Consider the following 25,399-nt stretch of genomic DNA (forward strand, 5'->3'; position numbering starts at 1 on the left):
TCATAATTTTAACTTTTTTAATAGGGATAACTTATATAATATGCAAGGGATAGTCCCAAGGATTCTTCTCTAGTGACAAAAGGATGAAACCATTCATAAATGGAAAATCACATTTTATCACCTGCTCAATAAATACAGTCAACAGTAAGCATATTCTTAAACAATTGTATCCGTAAACGATATAGTCATTTTACACGGGCGCTGGGGCCGGCCACCCGCGCGGGGGCGCGAGGCTCGGGGGGGCCGCGGCGGCCGGCGGCGTCACTGCGACAGTCGCGACGGCGGCGGGCGCGGGCGGCGGCGGCGCGGCTAGGACGACGAGCCGGCGGCGAACAGGCCCGCGCTGAAGGCGGCGCCCGCACCCGCGCCCGCCGCCGCCGCGCCGCCGCCCGCCGCTGCGCCCGCGCTGCTCGCACCGCGTGGCTTCGGCATCGGTGGCTGGAGGTACTCGTGTCGCGCCAGACCGAACACGTCGATGCGCTCCTCCTTGCGGTACGCCAGGCACGCGCGGATGAAGCTCTGTCGATAGACCACCAACATTAATGACGACATTACATTAATTCCTACTTTTTATTGCGTTGGGGCCTGGGGGAATGCGTTTACGCATCCCCGGGACCTGGGGAGGACCGCCGAGGTATGTGGGACTCCACGGGGTGGACGTAAGTTCCGGGACTACCCACTAAAACCCCAATGGTGTTCCTGCTCCTGAAGGTGGAAATACGAGAAACGCGTGATACACGACCGCAGAAAAATTCCTACTTGATACTTCGTGTCAAATTCAAGTTTATGTTTCAGAAGATCAACATTATTGTTTGTATCATCATTCATCACTTATCCATTTGAACAAGACAGGTATCACGATTTCTTGAGCTTAAAAGGAAATGCATGCTAAAATAGACGAAACTCACCTTAGCCTCGTTACTGACTGTGGGTTTATTGGCGAACTGAACGTCGGTCGCCTTCAGTATGGTATTCTCTTCCAGAATAGTCGCCTGGCTCTGATTATGTCCAAACGGCTTCTTGCCGTAAAGGCACTGGTAGAAGATAACACCTACGCTCCACACGTCCACCTTACTACTGATCTTTGGTGGGTTCTTGCCGACTACGAAGCACTCTGGTGGCAAGTACCTGAAATACAAACAAAATTAATTGGTGTCCGTCAGCAAAGTAAGCTTTATTCGGTCACTTCTGATTGTCAGTTAGACGAAGTTGGCCATTTACTTTAAGCAACAATCACCTTAGTATACACTATAACAAGTGACATTCAAAAAGTCAAGGCTGTTTTTAATACGCCTTTATTTGTAAAAGGCAAGCAAAACTAAGAAATAGCGTAGTCATGTTTTCGACTTCATTTTAAATACCGCTGAAATCTTCGTAAAACAACTTATATTTTTACTCGATGATCAAATTATTTTATTTATTGTTAATGATCTAGCAGCATTTAGCTGATAATGACCATATCACATAGTGTTGTAATTCACACACTCGTTATTTTTTTTTTTTTGCAGGACTTATTTGTCGTCAACCATTTGTCAAGTCTATTTTTAAAGCTGTTAACAATTGGTGCAGATACCATATCATCGGACAACACATTCCAAGTCTGCACAACTCTATTGCTTAGGAAGTTGTGAGCTACAAGCGAGTTTGAGTTTTTATAAAGAGAAATATGTAGTTTGACTTACCAGTAAGTGCCTGCACCTTGGCTGGTTAGGTCCATACCATGGTCCGGATTGTAATTCTCCTCATCCATTACTTTCGACAGGCCGAAGTCTGTGATTTTGATCTCTCCGCAGACGTTGCCCTCTGTCAGCAGTATGTTGCCGGGCTTCAGGTCGTAATGTATCACAGGAGGTTTGATCTCATTCAGATATTTCAATGCTGAAACCACTTGCATCACGATGGACCGAGCTTCACGCTCAGGTATTGTCTTATGCTGTAAACAAAATTTAACAGTTTAGCAAAACAGTACATAATATTTAAAAAAATTATATGAGGTTTTTAAAAGACTTCAAAGAAAGGAGAAGAAACTTCAAAGAAAAGAGAAGGTTTCTCAATTCGAAGGATTATATTTTTTATGCCGTTTTTGAACTGATTTTGATTATTCTGTTTTTGTTTTTCTATTATAATATTTTAATAAGATTGAATGTGAAAACTGGGATCAATATTAAAATAATATTTGCTTACAAGTATTTGGCCATAAAGGAACACATTTTCACACAGATCAGAAACGGAAAGCCTTTACACGGCCTGTCCACATTTGTCCAAGATAGACCAATACAAGTGATTACAAAATTTGTATAGAATATGCGACACCTTCGTATCATGATTCAATGTTAATGACTATCTAATATTTATCATGGCCCAAGAGAAACATATTTTATTTCTACGTGGGAGAGCCATTTTCAGCACGAATGTTTTTTTTCGCCGAGTGAGTGAGTTTACCGGAGGCCCAATCCCCTACCCTATTCCCTTCCCTACCCTCCCCTATTCCCTTGCCTACCCTCCCCTATTACCCTATTCCCTCTTAAAAGGCCGGCAACGCACTTGCAGCTCTTCTGATGCTGCGAGTGTCCGTAGGCGACGGATATTGCTTTCCATCAGGTGACCCGTTTGCTCGTGTGCCCCCTTATTTCACAAAAAAAAAAACAGGGCCTTTAGATTCAGAAGCAGGCAGCTAGGTTAAAATTGTATGCAAATAATTTATATTTTCTTATGCACCTAAACAAACTACAGAACTGAAGTTAAAGGAAATCGCGATAAGGCAAACATTTTGATAAAATTAATATTTTCAAACCACTGCTCCACTTTTTACATACACAATCAGACATAGCTCACTAACACTGATAAGATAAAAAAACCACGTAATACACTTTTCAAATAAACATTATTTAACAGTAAACTGTTACATATTGTAGCAAATATTTAATTTTTATTGCAGTAAGGACCACATATTTATAATTTAAAACTATATTTATAATATTTCAATCCATACTTCCATACTAATATTTTATTATTATTATTATATTATAAATGCGAAAGTGTGTCTGTCTGTCTGTCCGTCTGTCTTCTGTCTGTCTGTTACCTCGCGCTCAAACCGCTGAACCGATTTTGCTGAAATTTGGCATGGCCATACTTTGAGTCCCGAGAAAGGACATAGGATACTTTTTGTCCCGGAAAAATGCACGGTTTCCGCGCGATAAACGAATTTTGGGGCAACGGAGTTGCGGGCGTCATCTAGTTATTGGTAAATCTAATTGTTAGTAAAATTGCTAACGTCGCAATTGAGACATTGCGCGCTTAGCGGTTGATATTGAATTAGTATTTAAGGCGACGCCTTGATAATTTGGCTAATGATTTGACAGAATATTCAATCAAAAAGATCTCTCTCTGTAAAAATCTCTGTAAAAAAGGTATTCATATTTTGCCAACAGAGGAGAGTGATTTAAGCTTCCAAAATTTGTACATAGATTGGTTCAAGCATACACTTAAATTTGCCCATAGCTTATATGAAATGTATTTATGGTTTTTAAATTACGCGACAAAAACCATTTTGTCGCTTACGCCTTTTCCATTTTTTGCTGTTCCATTGCTTGTTTCCATAGCAAACAAGCAATCTAAAACATATCCTACACGGTTTTTTACTTTAACGCGGCCTTACACCTTAAGTGCAGTGACTTCAATCTGAAAGGATGCATTTAAAACCCTTACCTGCTTTAAATAGAAATCGAGATCATGACCGTTGCAATATTCGAGGACTGTACAAAACGAGTTGCCGTCAATTTCAAACACATCATACAGCTTAACAATTCTGGGGTGATCTAGCGCTTTGTGGATGTTGTACTCCCGGAGAGCATGTCTGAAAAAATACACAACATATTAAATAACAGATTTCATATTGTCATAACAACATATATTCCGGCTGCATCCAACATTTTGATTCTTTACGTGTCTCTCTCAGGACTAAGACGATTTATTTATACCAAGGCTGGTTCTTTTTTTTAATAGAAGCCCTAGCTTGTATAGTTAGGGATTTGAGTGACATTTATTAATACTTTTCAAGCTTAAATCTGACTGGCCCATTTAACCTTTAGTGAGAGTCAAATACCGTGTATCCCTGCTTCTGGCTCATTCGGGAATTAAACAAGTGATTAAGTTTAAATTAGGGATGATAAAATTTTCTTTGGTTTCCAATCGCAAACATGACATAATAACATTATGGAAAGTTCTGGTAATCGCTCATCACTCGTGCAATGACCTTGTTAGTGTTCTGGTAACATTCAAGGTGATTACTGCATCAGACTGCTAATGCGTATGAAAAGATTACTCAGAATTACTTCACCTCTGTGTCTATTTCATATCCACAACATAAGGTTCATAAAGGTAAAATAACTCTGAATGATCTGTAAAGTAAGGAAAATCGTATCTCATCTCTTGTATACGGACTCACTTGATGTAGTTGGCCTTTTTGTCTTCTTTCCAGTCTTTATTCAGCTGGTGCACCTTGCAGGCGGTGTACCGTTGCTCGCGCAGGTCAAACGCTTTATGTACTTCACTAAAGCCACCCTTTCCGAGAAGCATTAACAATAGATATCTGGAAATGTAAAAAAATATATTTTATAGTAGTTTTACTTTAGTTATATATAACTAAAGTAAAACTACTCATTTTTTAAGGCTTTGGACATAGATCCATACTGAACAGTTTATAGCACCTCCAGTTATTATCTATTTTAGAAAATACAGCATGTTCTATTACATTGAAAGTAAAACATAAACTCATATAATTCTCACCTATCAGAGAGCACAGGATGCTGCGAAAAACGACTTTGGTCCTCATTGTGTATCCTTTTTAATTCTCTTATATGCAAATTTCTTTCTCTTTCTAATTTTTCCATTTCTAATTGTAGATCTGCGTCTTCCTTCTTTAAGGCACTTTGCCTCAACTGGAATAGGTATGTGTATGTAGTAGATTAAAATATACAGAGCATAATTTAGCAGACAAATTGCTTCTACTTTATTTATACAACAGTTTAAACATAGTATTATATATATATATATATATATATATATATATATATATATATATATATATATATATATATATATATATATATATATCTTATTATTTAACAGTATAAACAACAGGAGAAAGACTTAAAGTTTGCCAAATTTTGATACAATTTATATTAAAACTATATTTCTCAAACAATTAACACTTCTCGAAAACATTCCATTATTTACGATTCAAGAAAAGCAAGTTGCGATCATATTAGATGAATATTTTAATAAGCAAAAACAATTTTACCTTTAATATTTCATCAGCCTCGTAATACTCCTGCCAAGTCATACTGGGCAGCGGGTCGGGCTTGAGGAAAGTAGGAGCGTCTGTACCATTGTGCAGAGGTTGAGGCTGGGGCGTGGTCGGCGCGGAGACGTTGGGGTTAACCCGCTTGCCCCTCCCCCCGCCGCCCTCGTTGTTCGACGGTCTCTTCTTGAGGAGGAGCTTCTTCTGACGGTCGATTTCCTCCTTCTCAGACGTTATCTCCTCTTGCCGCCTGCTCAATTTAGAAAAGAATAGTTAAAATTGGATTATTAAAATTCTTTATGTATTTAATAGAGTATGGACAGTAATTCTTTAATAAAATTAAATTACACATATTATTATCTTATTCAAAGCTGCTGCTCTCGTCTTTCAAGTTACATTTATGCTTTTTTAGGGTTCCATACCCAAAGAGTAAAAACGGAACCCTATTACTAAGACTTCGTAGTCTATCCGTCTGTCTGTCTGTCTGTCTGTCTCCAGGCTCTATTTCAAAAACTGCTATAGCTGGACTTCAGCAAATACTAAAAACAAAATAAAGTTAATATTTAAGGGAGGCTCACATATAAGAAACATGATTATTTGGCCTTTTTTGCTAGTAATGAATAATGGTAACAGCTAGGCACTTGAAATTTTTCAAAAATCCTTAATTATATTTGTACTTAAATAGTTAATAAAATTAAAATAAAGTAAATATATAAGGGAGCTCCCATACAAAAAAAAACACAATTTTTTGCCTACTTTTGCTCCATGACCCGTACAGAACCCTTATTATTATTATTATTATTTCAACGTGTAAAATAAAGATGACATAAAATATGAGTAAATATTTTATTAGAAAGGGAGTTAATTTTGAAATTCTTTCTGAAGATGAGCAGTTAAGCTACATAATATGCAACAAGCAATTTGGCTTGTTGCATATTATGTAGCTTAACTGCTGTATGTTGATTAATGAGATTAATGAATTCCGGGGGAGAGCCTTGCTTCGGCACGAATGGGCCAGCTTAACCGGAGAAATACCACGGGCTCACAGAAAACCGGCGTGAAACATCGCTTGCACTGTGTGTTTCGCCGAAGGAGTAAGTTTACCGGAGGATTGGGCCCTTGCCCTTTTCCCTTCCCTACCCCCCCCTATTACCTTCCCTGCCCTCCCCTATTACCCTATTCCCTCTTAAAAGGCCGGCAACGCACCTGCAGCTCTTCTGATGCTGCGAGTGTCCATGGGCGACGGAAGTTGCTTTCCATCAGGTGACCTGTTTGCTCGTTTGCCCCCTTATTTGATTAAAAAAAATGCCCAAAAACCATTTAAAATATTCTTTACCTGGTGAGTTCTTGAAATGCATAACCATCAGTCCAATTCTCCTGAAATGTAGCACCAACACGCTGCGTCACAAACTGACCCAGCCTTAATCTATTTTGCATACACCTCTGACGAGCCTCTTTCTTTTCAATAGTACTCTTCTCATTTAATAATTTCTTAACCACTTCTATACATTTATTTATATGTGACTTATGTTGATCTATGACCTACAAAAAACATTTTTTAAATAAACAATAAACATACACGAAATGGAAAAAAGAATAAACTTCCAATAACAAAATATAATAAATTACCTTGTTCTGTGCTTGAACTTGGTGCTTTAATTCTTCATTACTTCTTGTCAATTCTTCTATTTTATTATTTTTAAGTTCTAAGTCAGTAGAAGCTTGAGTTTCTAACTCCTGTATCCTCAAACACGTTAAATCAGTTTGAAACTGTAGGAAAAAATGTTTATTTACTTCAAATAAAACTATTTAATAAGACAAAAAACTATTTCTATCAGAATTAATTGAAAGACATTACTAACTTTAATTAATATAAAATTAACCCATCAATCCCCAAGCTCCACCCAGCTGCTGGATAACAAATGAAAATCTATTGTGTCTGTGATTCCCACGATTGAGGTATTAACTGTCTTCCAATAAAATTAAGAGTCTTCTTATGAATATGAAAGTGTCTATGTATCTGTCTGTCTCAAAATGCTGAACAAATTTAATGAAATTTGGTAAGGCATATATGCGTGTTTTGTAAGGGGATTTAGAATTTCACTTAAATACAAAAACTAACCTGTTTTACAGAAGTATGAGGTCTTTGTTGTGAGGCGGAACGCAAAAAATCTGCTCCCATTGGTAATAAAGACGAAGGTGACGGTGGGTACTGAAAATAAAATAATAAGATATTATTATTAAAAAAAAAATACAATATTGTTATTGGGAAACAAAAAAATTATATCTTTTTTGTGTTCATAAATTAATTTCGTGTTGCTCAATGTGATTCAATACACTTGTTATGTAATACAATGTTTATAATACTTTGTGATTTTATGTTTTACTATAATCTTAAGAGGATTCCACACTGCCGTTTTTCCAAACATACGCTGTCCCCTGTTTCCGCCCTGGATAATGCCGGTAGAGTTATGATTTTTTTCCTGAATATCTATGGCCACTATTAGCATGTCCCTTTCTTTTCTTTTTTTTTCATAATTTTATTATTAAAAAAGATAAGAACGTCCAAAAACCCAAAAAAAAGACAAGATTTTCCTTCGCGTTCAAACACCCAGAAAACAAAACTGGCTAAAATATACAAAAAAAATAAAACATAGGAACACAGCTCATGCCTTGTTTTAATTCTTAATGAAAAAAGTACTTAAATCGGTTAAGTTCTGGAGAAGGAATCAGCGGACAACAAATCGAAGATTTTCTGTTCTTTTATTAGAACTTTTGTCGTGTTGTCTCTGTCGCGCTCTGCGGTGGGAGACTTGAGATTGGTGAGACAGCAATACATTTTTATTGGTGTATCCTCTTAAATAGCACGGATGTTCTTGTTATTCTTTACCATAATACTGTTTAGCAAGTTGTAGATTAAATAATTAATACTAGATAATTCCTCTATTTATACAATAATATGTAAATACCAGAACACTAATATAATAGTTAGGAAGTCTATTGAACTCACCATAGGACTCACCATAGGATAGTTGGCCCCCTGCGGGGACGGAGACTTGGCTCCGGCATGCCGCACAGGGCTGGATGGGGGGTGTTTGGAGAAGTACTCCCGGATATTCTTATCTGAAGAGTTGTGTCTCTGCTTGCCACCCCCTCCTCCTCCTACACCCTCTTCACCTAGTGAGAAAACAAGAAATTATTATATTATGTCAGAGAAACTATTTCATTAGTAAAGTTAAAGATTACTTTAATTTTGAGAAAATTAAAAACTGGCCAAGTTCAACATGGGTATCTAGCCATTAAAATTTTAGACAAACACACACAATATTATTATTGGAGTAAACACTAGCTGAAAGTGGAGCTTTGTGAGGGCTCGTGTCGTCACACCTTGACTGACTGATAATAACACATCTGCATTTAAATAAAAAATACTATGTTAAAGCAAAATTAATAGGTGTGATAGTTTTTCTGTAAAGTGTACCACAAAATGTTCAGGTTGTGGGATACACTAGGGCTCGCTTGCTAGCCCTAATTATTAATTATAAAATAAGAGTCTTGTGCTAATCAGATCTATATATATATATATATATATATATATATATATATATATATATATATATATATATATATATATATATATATATATATATATATATATATATATATATATATATATATATATAAAAATGGATTTTCAATTGTGTTAGTAACGCTCAAACTCGAAAACGGCTGAACAGATTAGACTAATTTTAGTCTCAAAATATTCGTAGATGTCCAGGGAAGGTTTTAAAGTGACACGAAGTTCACCGGGACAGCTAGTTATTTATAGAAATAAAAATAAAAGTATCATTTTCACCTTTCCGTTTCCTTTTTCTTTCAGGCATTGCTATAGTTGGTGTAGCGCCGCTGGGTGGCACAAGTGCACTGCCTGGGACAGCATTTGATCCTCGCATAGCAGATTTTTCCGGGGTCAAAGCATCAACTTCTTTATCACTATGAGAAGACCCTGAAATGTACATAATTTCTATGTAAAACTTTTCTCCCGTCTAAAAATGACAAACACAAAAGTACTACTAGTGTAGTTACTATTGTCTTGCATAATTTTTGAGCTACATATTAGATCAATTTAATTGAGCGTAGTGCAATTTAAATATATTTTTAGTAACCAAATTATGAAGTAGTAAACATAGATACTATCAAGCAGATCTGCGCTGTTACTTTTGCACTTCTAATCAAGTACCTTTGGAATGTTTCACATTGAATTAAAAGAAACTAAATAAAATCCTAAAACTTTTAAGGCTCAACTATTGTTATAATGTAATTACTTACTAAACTAAGGAAAGAAGAAATTCCACATTCAAACATGGTGTAGTAATGCCTATTCCATATTAAGCAGTGTTATAAAGCCCATCTTTACTACTTCAGGTCTTGTAAACTTTTAGATTAGAAACATAATATGTTTATTGCTACGTTTATTGATATACTGAAGTTTGGCAAACAAATAAAGATTTTGAGACATAGGTAAAGCTTGTTCTAGTTCAAATGTTTATGTTTTTGAAGCAATTTGTATGTATTTAAAGTTATTTTTTTGCTTCAAACAGATAAAACTGACCCTTGGTGATGATTTTTATAATCCCCTAACATGTAGTCTACACAATAAATAGCAATTACTCACTTTTATTCAATGAGCTGAGAAGAATGAGATGGTTCGCATTAGTCCCACTTTTATTGTTGTGTTCATGCATATTGTGACAAAATTAATGATCACAAAAGTAAAAACGGCACTTTCACAGTTCCTATCCGGCATTATAAAGGTAAAGTTGACGTCACAATCCTTTAGATTACAGTTTATGATTAGGGGACAGCCGGGATCATCCGAAAATCTTGCAAAGTATTGTACACGCTTTTTTGCACACTTTTGTAACCAAAGTTTGATGGTATTTTATCACTGATCACTCCACAGGGCAAACACAGTTTTTTTCACTTCACTATTTACCTGTGCTCATGTTGGAATCCTGACTAAGTAGTGGCTGCCCCGTGTTGACAGTAGTTTGTGGTGCCATCTGAATTTGTGACCCAGCTGACATCTGTAAAGAAAGATGGCGTCTTTACATATGACTGGCCCTCTGTATTGCTATTTAATCTTTGCACTTTCATTTTTACTAGCACACTTTTGTAAAATAACAAAGTATTTATCGAAACACACACCCATATTTACGAATTTCAACACTATTTCCACTTCAATAGTCTAAATAACCTAACACGTTTGACAAGTAAACGCCAGCCGCGACTCGCGACATTCGGATACGCATCCGCGGGGAGCGCAGAAGCGGGGGGCTGGAGAATGGAGATCGTCACGAAGTTTGCTTCAAATGTAATAATAATACCGTCGGGCGAGGCGCCAGTTTACAAGGATACAAGGCCAAAAGCATTGTTAATCCAATAAAAATAAGGCTTTATAGGATCTGGGTAGGCTGATTCGTCGAATCAAATAGGGAAATCTTGAGCTAACGTTTCGTGAAGTAATGTACAATACGCCATTTGTATGCAATACTTATGCGGTAGGTCAATAGCCTGTAATTGCAGTCCCTATTCGCGAAGTAAAGATTTAAACCGATAGAAAAATCGATAATTACAGATAAATTATCGACTAAAAGAAAACACTATGTTAAAACGCGTAAAATCATAATACTTCTACATTTTAAATATACAAGCACGAATCGACGTAACCGATTATTCCCACAACGAGGCACGGTGGTGAGGCGGGTAGCGGGCGGAATGCCACCGACCTGCGGCGAACGAGTACGTGATATCGGCGCCCGTGCCCCACAACAAACTGCTTACTGGACGTGTTACGTAGGCGAATATGCTTCGATGTACCTATCTACCAATATACACAGAGATATCTACATAATATTATGTACACGAGTACACAATACAATCTCAACGCTAAAGTGTATGTGTACGACTGGTTTTTTGCGATAAACTTCAATTCGCAACTCAATAATAATAGGTACATAGTTTAATTTAACAGAATATATCCGATTTTGAAAAGCGATACTTTTAACAGAATATTTAAATGGGTGATAATTTTAAAAGGGAAATAATAAAACGAGCGAATAAAAAATTACTTTGCGACTGATGATGAACATACTGTTTTAATAACATGAGCGGTATTAATTTGACTAAGCGAAAAATAAACTAACGACTAATATTGATTTATAATAAAATCCAGAACGAGCTTACAAAATGTGGTTTGCGATTAATCTATTTCAGATATTAAAATTCTATCCGAGTGAGACTGTATTACTAAGTGAGCGACTGGAAATACATAGCGGGCAACTTCAATATTAAATATAGATTAAATTTTTCTAAGTGAGGTTATTTATTACGAGCTACTAAAGAGTTCACTTTGAGCAAACTTTTGTGAGCTGCTTTATCTACAGGGTGTAACAAAAATAAGTGATAATACTTTAGGGTGCCACTTTCACAGTGAACTCTCTACAAGGAACACGTACACACCCTAAAGTATTATCACTTATTTTTGTTACACCCTGTATACTAATATTATAATTCTGCAGAGTTTGTTTGTTTGTTTGTTTGTTTGAACGCGCTAATCTCAGGAACTACTGGTCCGATTTGAAAAATTCTTTTACTGTTGGATAGCCCATTGATCGAGGAAGGCTATAGGCTATATTTTATCACGCTAAGACTAATAGGAGCGAAGAAATAGAGGAAAATGTGGAAAAAACGGGGGAAATTGTATGAAAGGGCTTATTTGAACGCGCTAATCTCAGGAACTACTGGTCCGATTTGAAAAATTCTTTTACTGTTGGATAGCCCATTGATCGAAAAAGGCTATAGGCTTTATTTTATCTCGCTAAGACTAATATGAGCTAAGAAATAGAGGAAAATGTGGAAAAAACGTGGGAAATTATATAAAAGGGCTTATTTGAACGCGCCAAACTCAGGAACTACTGGTCCGATTTGAAAAATTCTTTCAGTGTTAGATAGCCCATTTATCGAGGAAGGCCATAGGCTATATTTTATCACGCTAAGACTAATAAGAGCAAAGTAATACAGGGAAAATGTGGAAAAAACGGGGTGAAATTATTTGAAATTGCTTATTATCTTAAGAACTACTGGAGCAATTTTTATATTATTTGGCAAACATGAAGAATAGACCACGTGAAGGGACAAAGGCTATTTTTTTGCGGAAAAATGTACGGTTGCGTGAAATGCCTAAACTACGCAAGCAAAGCCGCGCGGAACATCTATATTTAATAAAATCGTAGGAAAGTCAATTCTGTACATTGAATATTTTTGTACAATAAATAAGAATACTTGGGATGTTACCTACTATGCTAACGCGGACGAAGTCGCGGGCAACAGCTAGTTAATGATAATTGGTTACTGATATTCTATTTGAGACTTTATATTTTATATTTTGATACGCGTTTTAATGAAAACTACATATTGTTAAATGCGTGCGAATTCGAATGGGGCGGGGCGACGAATCGTTGCAGTCAGGTGAGGCCCGTGAGTTGGGCTGCGGACCAATACGACTTTTTTGGGTTAGGTTAGATGGCTAAGGCGGCCGGGAGCGTAGCGCAGCGAAGCTGCACTAAAGATCTATGTTTGTACTTTGTGCCTTCGTAACCGGTCACTATCTTAGAAAAAACACGTGACAGAATTTAATAAAATGTGACACGTCGTTGTTTGACTTCGAGGGAAAAATTGAATCAATAATAAAAAAAAATATCATACAATCCAGACTGTACCCAAATTATAGTAGTCATTTAATTAACACTAGCTGTTTGACCGAGCTTTGCTCGGTATCCGATGAAAATGACATTTTCTATCAATGATACCGAAACCCCCTATATACTAAATTTCATGAAAATCGTTGGAGCCCATTCGGAGATTCCAATTATATATATACAAGAATTGCTCGTTTAAAGATATAAGATATTTAAGACTTCTCGTTTCGTCTTTTATAATAAAACTAGCTGCCAGGACAGCTACTTTTATTGTAAAAGACGAAACGTTGTTTTGCCATATAAAGTAGTTCGCCCATTTATTTATTATTTTATTGAAGTGACTAAATAAGTATGGCACCACAGCACTCAACGTCCATCGCTATCCCGTCGCTCGCACAAGAAATGGTTAGTCTCGAGTTGTAATAATTTACTACTTATTATTTATTCAACAAATGCACATATCAATATAAAAAGTAGCCAGTAGCCGATTCTCAGACCTATAACTGAATATGCATATAAAATTTGGTAAAAATCAGTAAAGCCGTTTCGGAGGAGTAAATAACACTGTACGTTGTGAATTGTGACACAGAATATATATTAGGTTGTGAGTTGTAGTTGTGACACGAGAATTTTATATACAGATTACCACTTAGGACAGGCCTGTTCCACTCGCGCCTTTAGGTATCGAACTGTAAGTACCCCTTTAAAGGGGCAGATCACAAGGGACTCACAAGCGAGCGGTGACGCGCGCGCAAGTATTTTTCGTCGCATATATCTACCTACTGATTTAACCGCTGCGACAGAATCGTTATTAATCTGATAATAATAATAATAAACACAAGTTACTATGTTTAAGTTGTAAAAAATTCCTGACCAGCTCCTACAGTCTACACTATAATCGAATATAAAACTATTATAAAATATACGTTGGGTTACTAAAATTTGATTATTACTATAAAAAAGTTTGCTATCAGTAGCTTTAGTAATTAAAAGAAGATTATTTTATTTTCTAAAAGGTAAGTATTTTATTTTCTAAAAGGTGACAAATTTGATTTCGTCAGACCTCTTACGCGATAGAAAGAGAGCGCACATGTATGACGTAGGCAAATATAATTGTAGGCACCTAGCACTGCGCGGTCGGAATTTTAACTTTATAGTATCGCAGCAAGAGTTGTTATTTTTTTAAACGGGTTTCACGAGTTGGACTTCTGTTGGTACTACTAATACATTATATTCTGTGCTTAGGATTTGGACGAGGGTCCAGTAATTATAGTTTTGTCAAACCCTAATAAGCAGGCATGCATTGAAGTTTGGAACATTTCTTCCATAATAATACATAAATAGATGATTTACCGACACCGTAGTTTTTTTTCATAGAAATTAGAATTCGATTTCATAATATTTTGCGTTGAATAAAAATAAAAATTATTAAAAAATTGTTCAATCAAATCCTAATTAAATTTCATAATATATAATATTATATAATATGAAATACGACCAGCATACGTAATCATGGGCGTACCCAGGTTTTGGGCCAGGGGGGGGAAATTACGCAGATTGTGGGCCAGGGGGGGGGGGGGGGGGGGCAAATATGATTTTTTTATAAGCTAGGTGTTTATAAAGAATAAAAAATTAATAATTTTTAGTTGTAAAAATATTTATTGCAAAGAAATAGCAAAAATTCGTTTTATTATTTTGAATTTTTATAGATGAAAGTACTAGATAATATACCTACTTATTCTATGACCACGTCTACCGCCCTTTTTCTGACATTTGAATTCAATTTGTCATTTGTCAAATTTTAAGCGTGTTCTTCAACAAGCCCAGTAATGTGGTTAAAAGATCTGACGTCTCGGTACCCAGTCAAAGCTCTTAAAATAATACTGCCTAGTAAAATGTAAATACCGATCGCTTTTAGGAACACATCCTACAAGTAATGACATTTGTTTGTCAACGTCTCGGAATATTTTTTACATGAGAATTCAAACATTATTACTGTGTTTTAGGAAGAATTAAACTTATACAAAATAAAGTAATGGATATATCGTGTGCTCTACTAAAACAATTTCTGTTTATAAGAATGACGTCTTCGGTTAGTAGAGAATATTGCGTGAACAAATACTACTAAATCTACTTTGAAAACGCAGAAGATAAGTACAATATACATCTTAGTTTTTACACGAAAGGGGAAGAGATTTATTCAAAAGGTCAGTGTTAAATATTAATACAATAGAAATAGTTCACCTTATCAGAAAATTCTTCGGATTCAGCCATACTAAAATATTATGAAACTATTTGATGATCTCTGTTTCTATTTATAAAATTTTCAGTCACAACTCACAATAATATGGTATTGTCATCATAACTTTACACGAACAACTGGCAGGAACAAATGGGAACTGAAAATTGGTCTGCTTAAATCCTAATATTCAAACTTTGTTTATCTATTCATTGTAAGACAATGATAATATTAATATGTGTGTATATTTGGTCCGGGGAATGTCAGATTTATTATAGAATACTATTGTACACTATTTTAAAGTGTGTTATCAAATGCGATGTTAAAAATACACCTCATATTTTCCTAATCTACATTTTAAATTTTTAAGCTGTTGCCTAATTAACCCTTAACTGTAGTCGTGGGTCCACTGGACCCATGGTGATTCTTTAAACAAGCACTAGTAGCGCTGTGGGTAGTGGAGCTCCCCGCGCACCTCAGTACCTTTAGACAGTAAGCCGGTGCATACGCAGCAAGACGGACGTTTTTCGCGAGCTACTCCAATGGTAAGTAAATGATTATGCATGGGTCCATTGGACCCACGACTATAGATACGTATTTTTATAATTCTTGATTTGTAGTTGTTTTTATGAACAAATTTCAGTTTTCATCATGGAAAATAATAAAAATATGTCAACCAATCGCGTAGACATAATAGAGCAATGACTGAATGCTGATTTAAGCAGTGATGCAGAAGAAAATTCGGTTTCTGTGAGAGATGCTCTAAATACTCACTCTATTAATGAGTTTTCTGATAATGACGAAGATTTTAAGAAAAAAAGTGATCATGACTCGAACTCTGAAATAAGCAGCTAAGACTGTTCACTTATGTACTAAGTGCCAAAAGTTGTTTGCAGTACATGTTTGTAAGTAGGCTAAATGAAACTGGTGTCAAAATTTTTGTTTTAAAATTTATTTCTTTGTTTTTGGTATGTTTTTAGAAAACATATCTTTTTATTATAGAAAACATTTTTTGTTTTTACTTGGCGAGCAGTTTTATATTTTTTATAAAATTTTTTTCATAAGCTTGTTTTTAAGATTAAGGAAACCTGGACTGATTATAAAAAGTACAAATTAATGTTAGAAATGTATGTTCCTATTGTTGATTTTTTAAAACACTATGTTTGTTATATAATATAGAATAAAGCTAATAAACATTTTATTAATTATTGGGGATACTTTCATTTTTATTGCCTTTTAAAAATACATGGGTCCAATGGACCCCACAACTATAGAAACGTGATTATTGTTCACCACTGTAGTTAAGGGTTAAACTATCAATGTAATTTTAGTTGATACACTGTTGTCAGCAAGATCTTATCTATAACTAATATAAGTTATATTATAAAGCAGAAGATTTTGTTTGTTTGAACACGCTAATCTGTGGAAAATATGAAAACTGGGGAAATTATTTGAAATTGCTTATTATCTTAAGAACTAGAAAGAAGAAGCCTACTGGAGCAATTTTATGTTATTTGGCACACATGAAGAATAGACCACGTGAAGGGACATAGGCTATTTTTTGCAGAAAAAATTACGGTTTCTGTGAAATTCCTTAATTATGCGGGCAAATCTGCACGGAACATCTAGTAACTTATTTAAAGCAAATAAAAGTGAGTGAATCATTATTGTTTTAGTGAGGTCACAGTGTTATCCTGCCATAGTTGTCATTATCCACGGAGAGCCGTAAGTCTATGGATAGCCGCAAGGCAACGAAGAGCCGTAAGGCCAAGTCTTCTCAACCTGGCAAGGACGAGAGCAGGGGGTGCAATGAGGAGGGCTTCATACTGGTGGAGAGGAGGAAGAAGAAGCCCGCCGCCCGCAACCATCGCGGCACCGCGCCCTATGTACCTGAGCTGCGTCTGCGGAGCGAGGTCCCCGCGACGCCCCTGTACATATCTCGCCTGCACTGGTCCATGGAGGTCGAGGACGTCGTCAACTACATCAGTAAGAAGACATCCCTCCACTTGAGGGTCGAACATCTGCAGTCTCGCCACAAGGTCAACTTTAGTTCCTTTGTGGTGAGAGTACCGACGCATCTTCTGTCGACCTTTGAAGCGGAGGAATTCTAGCCGACTGATGTGGTCTACCGAAGGTTCCGGGAAGACTCCGGAATGAAGCGCGCGTCACGTCGCCGATAACTCGTGATAGTGTAGTTACATAATTTATATGTATGTATGTTAGTCATTAAGGTATATATTGTATGGGCCTATGTAGCCTGCTATAAATAAATAAAAAAAAAATCATATTATTTACTGTGAATAACCATCGACAGTTACAACAATTTATCATCATTTAAATTAGGTTATAGAGGAGTAATATTAGTAATTTCACTTTAAATTACAAGTTATTTTAATAATCAATCTTATGTTTTTAATGCTGGTACAAATTTATCCTTTTATTCCAAATTTGAGATACCTCAAATAAGTGTTTTTGATGTGCTTTGATATAATCGGTTTCTAAATTCTATGGTCCAAATCTCATTACCAGACACACATTTTTGTGACTTAGCTTGTGGTTGACTAATTAATAGGTTGTATTGCATCCAATAACAATATTATTTAAGTTAATTAGACTAGACAAAGTATGAATTTAAAATGAAAAAAAGGCACTTAATTTTAAGTGGTACACTTTTTAGGGTTCTGTACCCAAAGGGTAAAAACGGGACCCTATTACTGAGACTCCGATGTCTGTCTGTCTGTGTGTCTGTCTGTCTCCAGGGCCCAGGCTGTAACTCAAGAACCGCTATAGCTAGACTTCTGAAATTTTCACAGATTTTGTATATTGTTGCCACTATAACAACAAATACTAAAAATAAAATAAAGTTAATATTTAAGGGTCCCACACAAGAAACATGCTTATTTTTGGCCTTTTTTTGCTCGTAATCAATAATGGTAACAGTTAGGCACTTGAAATTGTCTTTCAATTACCAATAAAAAAAATAGTCATCATGCCTATTATTGTGATTTTTAGGGTTCCATACGCAAAGGGTAAAAACGGGACCCTATTTATACTAAGACTTCATTGTCTGTCCGTCTGTCTGTCTCCAGGCTGTATCTCAAAAACCGCTATAGCTAGACTTCTGAAATCTTCACAGATTGTGTATATCTGTTGCCGCTATAATAACAAATACCGAAAACAAAATAAAATTAATATTTAAGGGGGGCTCCCATACAACAAACGTGATTTTTTGGCCTTTTTCACTCTATATCAATAATGGTAAGTGGCAGGCACTTGATTGACAGGCCGATTTTTAATAGTTAATCCTGGTGAGACCGATTTCGATTATTTCTACAAGATACTTATGTATAATTTATAGTAAAAATATTTATGTATAATTTATAGGATTTTACTTAACTTATTGCTAAATCCCATACAATTTTTATTTCTTATTTTGATATCATGATTATCAAATTAGGCATGATAACGTCCAAGGGTCCATGCTTCTAGGGGTTTCTAAATAATGAATAAATATTAATTAAGACGGCTCGGCTGCCCCATTTTAAAACCCAATAAGAGACATTTTTTACAAAAATCGTTTTATAGCATAACTTCCTAACCTACTAAGTACTACTTACTAGAATTCAAAAACACCGGCGTTAAAAACTCAGTTAAAACTTAGATATACATCAATACCAAGTAAGTGCACATCCAGTACTGAACTATGATACATTTATGCGCTCTCCCGTAAAATGTTTTTGCCCTGTAGCACCTCCAAGGGTATCGCAGACAATTTCCGCGGGTTGAAGTGGCACGGGAAGGTTTTTCTCACCCAAAACATCCTTCCTCAACACATGTGACCACCGATTGCGGTAGGTTTGTAAACCTTAGCCGGGCTGTTAAACGCAAACACGTTCGATTTAATCAAACCAAAGATAAACATATTATCACGTGACGACGACACCATTTAGAACAATATATAACCAAGCTCATGTAGTATAAGCACTGACAAGGTCAAGTGACGTAAACGTATCCATGTTAAAGTAAATACGAAACGCTTTTACAGTGTATCATTATGTATGTAGTATCAAGTATACGTAGGTACTCTCTTAATTATATTTTGCAAATATATTTCATGATTGCTATGCTAAAAATTAGCTCATTTAACTTTAAAAGCTTTATTGGTAGTGCAGTTTTCGAATTCAAATGAAAATACTATAATACTATATTGACACAGATTACTGAATACTTACTACGCAAATTATACACAAAACATTTTGCTAGTCAATATTTTAGTCGATGTATATAAACATTAAACAATATTTTGTGCACACATATTGTCGTATTGCAATTGTAAGCAATATCCACTTGATACGCCACGTTGTACATTATTGTTTGTCTATTTATAACTTCTAGCGATCAGGCGAATGGAAAGTTAGCGCACTAGCAACATGATATTAATTATATACCTACGCTGAATGCTGATAATATGTGTCCGTGTGCTTAATGCTTATTACAGGCTGAGCCGATTATTTTTTATGAGAACAGTAAAAAGATGAAACATTTTACTTTCATAACTACTATTTAAGGCTGATTCTCCAAACCGCAAAATTTAGTTGTCCGGACGTATAAACTACCCGCAGAGTTACATATGTAGACCTTCGTATTTTTATATTTTTTTATAGTAATATAGTAGTGTGATCTAACTGGGCCACTTAGGTTCTGTAGAAAAACTTAATTGTAAATATAATTAAAATTAATTTAAAGGTCGAAAAATTGATTCCCTGGACGTGTCCTGTCCCCATAATTCACTATAAATTCCCAAAAAAAATCCCACAAATACGATGAAATTCTAATTTCAAAGTAAATAAATCGTAAGAGTATAAACAAAATATTTATAAAACAATTGTATATAAATGTATATATCGTTATATAAATAGAAAAAGTCATTTTAAGATTTGTCCTGGCTCACATAGTGATTCCCTATACGCTTCACTTGGAGGCTCGTACCTCCCTAGTTATAAGAAGCACGTGGTTGCGGGTGCGCAGGGCGGGAGGTTCGGTAGCCCTCTAAACATCATGGAAGGAGGTCACACAATTCGTTGCTCCATTTCCGAGTTACAAAGGAAAATATCTGATTCCCTCAATCTTGGTTCCTTACACAATTGATTCCCTACTCGCTAATTACAATGTCATTTCCAAAGTTAAGAGGAGTCCACACCGCCCTTTTTTCCATACAAACGCTGTCCCCTGTTTCCTCCCTGGATAATGCTAGTAGAGTTATAATTTTTTTCCTGAATATCTATGGCCACTAACACAATGTCCCTATGTTTTCTTTTTTTTCATAATTTAATTATTAAATAAGATATGAACGTTCAAAAACCCAAAAAAAATGGCCAGATGTTCCGCTTTGTTTAAACGTCCAGAAAACAGATTTGGCTAGATTATACAAAAAAAGCAAAACATAGGAACACAGCTCAAGCCTTTCTTTAAACTTTAGTGAAAAAAGTTCTTAAATCGGTTAAGTTTTGGAGAAGGAATCAGGGGACATCGAATCGTTGATTTTCTGCAGTTGTCTCTATCGTTTTCTGCGGTATAGGCTTGAGGTAAGGGAGACAGCTATAGATATTACACGTACTTTTTTTTCATTTCTCTAGCCCCTGGTGTATCCTCTTAAGTTTGCTTAGACACGATGTAAATTAATTAATAATATGCGATTACTGATTTTTGTACACCTCAGGAAAAGCTAACTTTTTATTGATTCCCTCTACATACATTTTGATGATTCCCTGGGTATTTTAAGTAGGGAATCAAAATATTTTACATTTATTTACCTAATTGGTACATATCTGTTTATTTTTACTAAAATAAATTAAATTATCTTCATATACTGACACAAATAAATGACACCAATAAGTTATAAAAAAAAAATCTTAAAGTCAAAATATTTCAAATAAATTCATTTTCCGTTCATTGTATTTGGTTTTAACGAACAAGTTTAGTTTGTAGACAATTTTATGCATGTTTATATTTAAATTGAACATGTTTATTTAGCTGAAAAAGCTTTTTTCTATTAGCTTTGTTCATTCCCTAGGTTAGAAAAATTTAAATCAAAATATCTTCTAAAATTGTGAAGTGAAAAAGGGCCCAAATAGATAATTATTTTTATAATTCACTTAAGAATAATATGCGATTACTGATTTAAAAAAATATGCAGAAATAAAAATGTTCCAGGAAATCAACTAAATAATCCAAATCCGGAGAAATGCCCTTAAGATAAATGGTATCTTGTAGTAATAATAGTATTTATTAAAATATTTTTAGAGCCAATTTGTCGATAAAATATGCCATAGATCATGACATTAAAGGATCGGACACCGGTGTCGGGACACATTGTATATGTAACATTATATAACATACTATACAGTAATGTAATTTTTTAGTATGTTTGAGCCCTGACATTGTAATAAAATTTAAATTGTGGGCGTAAAAGAATATAATTTTGAAGTTAGAAAATATCTCTACTGCATAGGTTCAATTTAGCCGCTAACAAAATCGTAAAAGGGTATATGTGCATAGCTGCGGCGCAGGAAACTGCGTCTCGATGTTGAAGACAATCAATACTCAGTCACATCTCTGTCCCGCATTCATTGTGGAAGCGCAGTTCCGCGGACCCCCAAATCCCCTCTTCCGGTGCGGTATTCAGCGGCGTGCTGTTTAACCCAATTTTCTAGCGAGAGGGGTGTGTAGGGCGCGAGGTGAGAGCGCGGGTAGGGAACAAGGCTAGGCACAGTTTCAGCCACAAGTTTGCAGCGCCAACTAGGCGCCGCGAGATTCAGATCTGACCCTGCAATATTGATCATTTTCAACTGCCGTGCACTAACGATTAAATACACGGGGGAACACTGCAGCTAGCGCCTCTTTACATTTCCATCACTGCTAAATGCTATGTTATAAAGAGCATAATATTTAGCATTTTATTTATTGGAGCATCATAATAATATAATGTAGTTCCATAACTTCCATACTATTTTAATTAAAACTGCAATTGTTTATATGCATCTAAAATAATTATCACATGTTTATTGCAAAACTAGATGACCCGGTGAACCTTTTATCACTTCTCGTAACATATTTTCTCACTGTACTTAAACCTTCCTTGGAGTCCAAGGCACAAATATTTCAAGAAAAAAAAATACCAAATCGGTTGAGCCATTCTCGAGTTTTAGAGTGACAAAATTCAAAATTCATTTTTATTAACTAGATTTAGGGTTGCCACTTGCCAGGCGTCCGGATAAAGCAGGACACAGTCAGGCTTTTTGATTGCTTGTCCGGCCAAAATTGAGACGAGTCCGGCTTTTGTAGAGCTTTGAATCGATAATTTTATATGAAAATCTACTATTTTTAGAAGGTTTTACACCTAATAAAATGTAAAATTGTATGTAAATTTGTTTTTAATAAAACAGAACATTACGAACGCATTCCTACACGAGTTCAGATTCTAAGTACTCGATAGCAGGACTTTTTTGTACAAATGTTCGGCCAAGCTGGCTCCTTTGTCCGGCTTTTTGGCTAAGCGACCTGGCAACCCTAAGTGTAGATTAGTAAGAAACAAAGCGTTTTCAGTTTTATTTTTTCCTTTATTTGGGATAATTTTAATTTATAATATAACTTACCTTATTGTTTATGGAAAAAGTCTTATTTTAAACTCTTTAAAAACTAACTGCTGCTCAAAAAACTATTTTTCACTGAGGGCGACTAAACCAAACTACGGAACCCTAAAAATCAAACATCGTCCTTCGCTCTTCACACTCACGAGTCACGCCCCGTCTTTCATATGCCGGGTGAAAAAGGACGACGCGGAATCATCGAAAAGTTAGTTTTACCATGAATAAAAGTCGAACTATAATGTTTATGAAAAAGTATTTTGAGCAAATTTAGGTTTTATCAATGCCTTTTTAGATATTAAAAATATTAAAGAAAAGACAGCAAACTTCGAAGATCTAAGCAAAACTATCGAGCATTTTTTAGTAATCGTGTTTTCGTCTTGAGCATTTAATCTTAATGAACTGAAGTTACTTGTGTAAAAAAATCAGTTTTCTAGACCTTAAAGATTTTGAGATCTAGGTTTAAGTATGCAGTAGTCAAGTTACGGTCAGGTGCATTCTAATAAGTACATGAAATAAATATAACTTTATTAATAACTTAATTCATAATATAGGGGTTGCCTTAATTGGTATCTTTAAAAAATGATCTGATGATATTTTAATTTTTATCCATATTAATTTCTATACAGACAGGCAGTAAGCCTTTTTGAATAAGTAAGCAAGATTTATTTGTAACAATTAAGTTTAAATAATTTAAGTTAAAATAATAATTTAATACCTTGGAGACATCAGACAGCTCTGTGTTTTCGAAATGTGAAAAAAAAATAACTAAAAAAAAAAAAGGAAAATTATTATTTTACTACGCGAAAAGAGCGAAAACTTAAAAACAATGCGCGGCTTCGTCGTGATCTAAAATAACTAAACCACATTTTCTCTCCCCAAAAAGCCCCTAAATACTCTATTTTATGGTCATTTTTCCAGCCATTGCTAAAGACCAACCGTTAAATTGACAAATTACAAAATGAACTATATGTGATATTGAAACAAGTATTAAGTAACCTGTAAATAAGTAGAAGATGAGTAACCAAAAATATTTTCAAAGAAAATATACAGTATAAATAAAAACGAATGTAAGCTTAGCGTACTAGAGTTTAAAATACAATCTTTTTGAGGCAAGCGAGCGTAACGAGCATGCGCGACGCTCCATTCACAACTAATGACGTGTCGCCCCTTGGGGCGAACCGGCTTCTTTACCTGCTTTTATTATTGTCGGCATGCGCGTCTATTATGCAGGGTTTATTGAAAAATATTTGTTAAAATAAAGAATAGGAAGTATATTTTCTATATTCGCAAAAAAAGTTTAGCAAAAATGTTGAATTTAGAGGCAGAAAAGCCATCGCCGTGAAGGAACGGCGCAGTGGGTCAGGCGAGGCAATACGGCGGACCTTGCAATGTCGCGCCGTGACGCTCAGCTGACGCATGACAGTCCCCGCCGCCGCCTCCGCTCCCCACTTTGGCGCGTTCATTGCCTTCCCGGCAGCCGGTGCGAGTGCACGTTGTGTATGGTTCCCAATGTTTATTGTTACGAGATGTTAGTATAGCATATTCATGGAAGATAAAATCTTAAACTGCGTAAAAATTACGAAACACGTATTATGTGAATTTATTTTAAGAATCTTCAGTGAGTGCGGCTCGCGTTGAATTGTTTGCTGAAGAAGTGCGGTTGCGACCGGTGCGAAAGGTCGGGTTGTGTAAAAATAACTGCGGAACCGAGCGGCTAAGACCTAAGTAGCGGAATGAGGTTTGGCGGCACAATGTGGCTGAGGCGGGGCGAGGTCGTATGCGCCATGTTATAATTTCCCTTAGCGTTCAATGTGCAAATCGACGGACTGAATAGTTGAACAGTGTTATGCCTACCGATCTTCTCTCTCTACGACGCTACACGTTTGAGTTGTGAGACAAAAATATATTCGCCGCTACTCTTTACAGTGCGATACATTCGAGAATTATAATGCTCATGCTGATGTGTAAATTGTTATTTATGCTAAATATCAATTACACAGTGATAGTGACAAAAAATTAACAGTTGATAATTATAGTGGTTAGTGGAAAGTCAAATAATGGGATTGCTTAGTGAGTTTTAATATTTTGGACTGAAAAATGACAATGGGTCTATAAGTAATATTTAAAAAAAGTGAGTCGATCGGTTGGTCAGTCGATCTACTTTTACATTCCGAAATAGAAAAAATCTGGCAACTTAGTGACAGATAGATAGGTCGGAGTGGGGCGTAGCGGCGTGTCGGTGACCCCGCGGCCCCGAGCTCGAGCCGATTGCTAGTTGCCGAGGCCGGTTTATTCGATTTTACTATAAACATAATCAAGCAGCAACAAGTTAATCACAAATAGATCACTTTCCAAACTGATTTCATTTCCTCAGCCACAAAAGTTAGATAACATCTTAGCAAATGATAAAATTGTATCTTTCTTAGTAATAAAATGTAATCTTTTATCA

The 25,399-nt window shown here is 35.7% G+C and overlaps 1 protein-coding gene across 8 annotated transcripts in view; it reads right to left on the bottom strand.

The window, feature by feature from the left end:
* The window catches only part of LOC121731809 (serine/threonine-protein kinase tousled-like 2), a 58,156-nt gene continuing 32,757 nt past the window's right edge, over positions 1-25,399 (bottom strand). For 5 of the 8 annotated variants that reach the window (XM_042121465.1, XM_042121467.1, XM_042121469.1 and 2 more), the window contains 13 exons: positions 10,299-10,389; positions 9,159-9,308; positions 8,313-8,479; positions 7,425-7,514; positions 6,932-7,072; positions 6,639-6,844; positions 5,303-5,552; positions 4,789-4,940; positions 4,448-4,591; positions 3,709-3,856; positions 1,683-1,933; positions 909-1,128; positions 1-519 (listed from right to left, as the gene is read on the bottom strand). In XM_042121465.1, coding sequence (XP_041977399.1) covers positions 310-519; positions 909-1,128; positions 1,683-1,933; positions 3,709-3,856; positions 4,448-4,591; positions 4,789-4,940; positions 5,303-5,552; positions 6,639-6,844; positions 6,932-7,072; positions 7,425-7,514; positions 8,313-8,479; positions 9,159-9,308; positions 10,299-10,389 — 2,220 coding nt within the window. In that variant the 3' untranslated portion in view covers positions 1-309. The other 3 variants (XM_042121468.1, XM_042121464.1, XM_042121471.1) reach the window with 3 other exon arrangements.

This window comes from Aricia agestis, chromosome 11 (genome assembly GCF_905147365.1).
Source record: "Aricia agestis chromosome 11, ilAriAges1.1, whole genome shotgun sequence".
Taxonomy (NCBI): Eukaryota; Metazoa; Arthropoda; class Insecta; order Lepidoptera; family Lycaenidae; genus Aricia; species Aricia agestis.